Source organism: Notothenia coriiceps, unplaced genomic scaffold (assembly GCF_000735185.1).
Source record: "Notothenia coriiceps isolate Sejong01 unplaced genomic scaffold, NC01 NC01_scaffold00019960, whole genome shotgun sequence".
Taxonomy (NCBI): Eukaryota; Metazoa; Chordata; class Actinopteri; order Perciformes; family Nototheniidae; genus Notothenia; species Notothenia coriiceps.
In genome coordinates, this window is record NW_011352661.1 from 79 (window position 1) to 3,362 (window position 3,284).

The 3,284-nt window shown below is 41.5% G+C and overlaps 1 protein-coding gene across 1 annotated transcript; it reads left to right on the plus strand.

Moving 5' to 3' along the window:
- Positions 1–857: 857 nt before the first annotated feature.
- On the plus strand, positions 858–1,736 carry LOC104952400 (dipeptidyl peptidase 9-like; the record flags this gene model as incomplete). The annotated part of the gene is made up of 2 exons (XM_010779214.1): positions 858–1,010; positions 1,601–1,736. Coding segments are annotated over 2 exons (289 nt in total), but the record flags the coding sequence as incomplete, so codon positions are not given.
- Between the last annotated feature and the right edge of the window lie 1,548 nt (positions 1,737–3,284).

Sequence of the window (3,284 nt, forward strand, 5' to 3'; positions counted from 1 at the left end):
CCGATCCAATCTTTATGCAATGCATTAAGAGGAAGAAAAGCATTCAAGTTGTCCCTTAAGGTTATTTTTGTATTTAAATTGGATATTCTATCCAACATGGATATAGCTTCTTTTTTTCACAGCAGCATTGGATCAGTTCAGTTGTGCAGCATTGGATCAAAACAAAATAAAGCTTATCAGTACTCGTTAGCTTACTGCTACAATTAGACACTGCGCCCTGCCCACTCTGTTGCCAGATTTGAGAGAAATAAGCAACCAGGTCTATGAAAACAAGCCCCAAAGAAGCAACACATACATGATGTTGTGTAATTTGAAACCAAAACTAAGGCCTCAGGATGACTTTAAGACTTGAGCATGGTCATTTTTGTTTTGTAACATTGAATAAAAAATTTAAAAATAGTATTTAAAAAAAAGAAAAGAAATCCCCGATTTTTTTCTCCCGATTCCGATCTTTTGAAAATCACGTGATCGGCTCCGGTCCCCGATCACGTGATCGGATCGGGACATCTCTAACTGTAATGCAGTCTTATTTGCATTCTTTTACGAGAATTTAAAAAATATATTAATCTCTGCTCAGGGTCGCTGTGCTGCTGCTGCCTAAAATTGGAGGACTAATACTCAAACAATTCCAGAAAAGGCTACATTGTTCATCCAATGAGGATCTAAACCAAACTGTTATTGTGACTAACCCTCGTGTAACCTTTTACAAATTGTATTTAAATCCATTGCGCTAAACATAAGTCACATTAACATATAGGTGATACAGAGTTTATTTCAAAGATATTTCAGTGTCTCCATCATCTCTTCACTTCACAGTGTCATGGTTCTAATTCACCTTAATGTTTCTGATCTTGTAGATCTGGGTGAACGAGGGATCGAAGTTGGTGTACTTCCAGGGCACCAGAGACACTCCTCTGGAGCACCACCTGTACGTGGTCAGCTACGACTCACCGGGAGACGTGGTCCGACTAACCAAGCCCGGCTTCTCTCATAGCTGCTCTGTTAGCCAGGTAAACCATTCATTTATTTTCACATGTCCAAATACGTTGACGGTTCTTCCTATCCAGCTGTTAATATATCCATATTAAAGTAAATGCTTTAGTAAAGGTATATATTGGCATGGTTAAAAAAAGATTGTATATTTTCCTCGATCAGTTGTGTGTTCTTTATGTCAATGTGAATTTTAGAGGTATGTGCAAAGTCTTATAGAACTAAATCCCAACAAGTGAGTTATAGCTGACAGACTTGGATAACACAAATCAAAGGAAAGCTATGGAATGGTTCAAGGCAGATCAAAGAGACCACTTTACCTGCGTAAGAACGATGCAAGTTAAGTCACCTTTAAACCGGAGGAAAGCTGTCAAAGCCAGGGATTGTTTGAATAGTCTGCAGTATTATATGGGATAAAGGCTCTCTGGCTGTCAGCTGTGCTTTACAATAGCAGCTCATGTTGGTCTTTTAAACTCTGATCTTTGTAGAGTGTGGTGTAGCATTGCAATGTCATCCTCTCCTCCCTCAGCCCTTCTGTTCCTTGTCAGTTATATCTTTAACATAGTTTTGTATATTTATTATTTTCTCTCTTGCTTCTTTCACCCTGCAGAACTTTGACTATTTTGTCAGCCACTACAGTAACGTGAGCACGCCTCCGTGTGTTCATGTCTACAAACTGAGCTGCTCAGAAGGCGACCCACTACACATGGTACCAGAGTTCTGGGCCAGCATGATGGAGTCACCAGGTAAACAGGATGTGATGCAACCAAGAGCCACACGGTTGTTTTCTGATTAACTCAATATGTAGAGGTTTAACATCATTGGGCCGGTTTCTCCTAGTGAGCAGTTTGGCTGAGTTTGAAGGTTGCTTGACTGTCTTTGGATTTTATGTTTGGAATAATCAATAAAGCTCAGACTGTAGGGGAAAGTTGAGGTTTGTTTGATTAGATCAAGGACAGTCTTTTCGATCCACCACGGCGTCCTCCAGACAATCCTGAGGGCATTCGATAATGTGTTGCACAAACACTTTCGTCATCATGAGCGATTTTTGTCAGGGTTCATTGTCGGGTATGATTCTAAAAAAGTGTGAGGAGGCAAAACTTTAAAATAAAACCTCTTGTTTAAAAAAGGTCTGGGGTTCACAGAGTTGACTTAGCCAACGACGGTGTGATGACTTAGGTGCTGTTTACACGAGAACGCAAACGGTTGTATCTGCTACTTTTCTCTCACGTATAGCCCGTTCGTTCACACAAGGCCGTAACGGAAACGTGGAAACGGACCCTGCAAACGATAACGGGTCCCAAGGTGGATAGATCTGCAAACGGAACGCTCTGGGGGGCCAAACGGCTCTGTGTGTACGCTAGTGTTGCCCGGTGTACCGATACTTGAAAGGTACCGCGATACCCTGCCGTTAAAAACGCTACAATTCCTCCGTTTCATTAGTATCGGTACTTTAAGAATGACGGGGAAAAGTACTCCGGTGAGAAAGGCTAAGCGCTGTTTTAATAAGAGCCGTGTGTGTTCAGCGCTCTGCTTCCACTCCCTGCACTGCAGCCGGGCGTGCCTGCAGTCCCTCCCCTCTCAAGCACGCTCTAAGCCCCTCCCCTCTCTCATACACGCGCTAGCTGCCAGAGCATGTGAGAAAACGAGAAGCATGGCTGCAAGTGGGAGTACAACTGCCGCTGCGCCTCGGCTTGTTGACAAAAAAGACGCCAGAAGCGAAATTTGGAAGTATTTGAGCTATATCTCTGACAGTGAGGGCAAGCCTACGGACACCACGAGGCCTGTCTGTAAGACATGTTTTAGATCCCTGCAAACCAAGGGAGCCAACACATCAAACTTGGCTAAGCACCTCGCCGACCGGCATCCAGAGCTGTTTAAAGAATTTAAAGACAGGCAGGTTAGCGAATGTGATAGATAACATAATTACATCATGCTCAAGCCCATGCCCTCAAATCGAAGTCAAACAAGTTTATTTATTTTGTGACAAACGAACGTTTTCGTAGTTTGACGAGGCAATTAATGGCAATGATAACTGTCTAATATGGCTATCTTTTTAGCTGACTTACCAATGTGGCTAACATCTGCAATATACATTTAGTCAATAATTATTTATATTACTGTACTATTCGAGTTAATAAAATATAAAGTTAACTATCAAATAAATCACATAAACTCAAGTATAAAGAAGAGACCATGTTGTAAGAAAACTACCATTGTATTGATCATGAAAATAATAAAAGAAAAGTATTGAAAAAGAATCGGAATCGCAATTCTCGACTTGGTATCGGTAT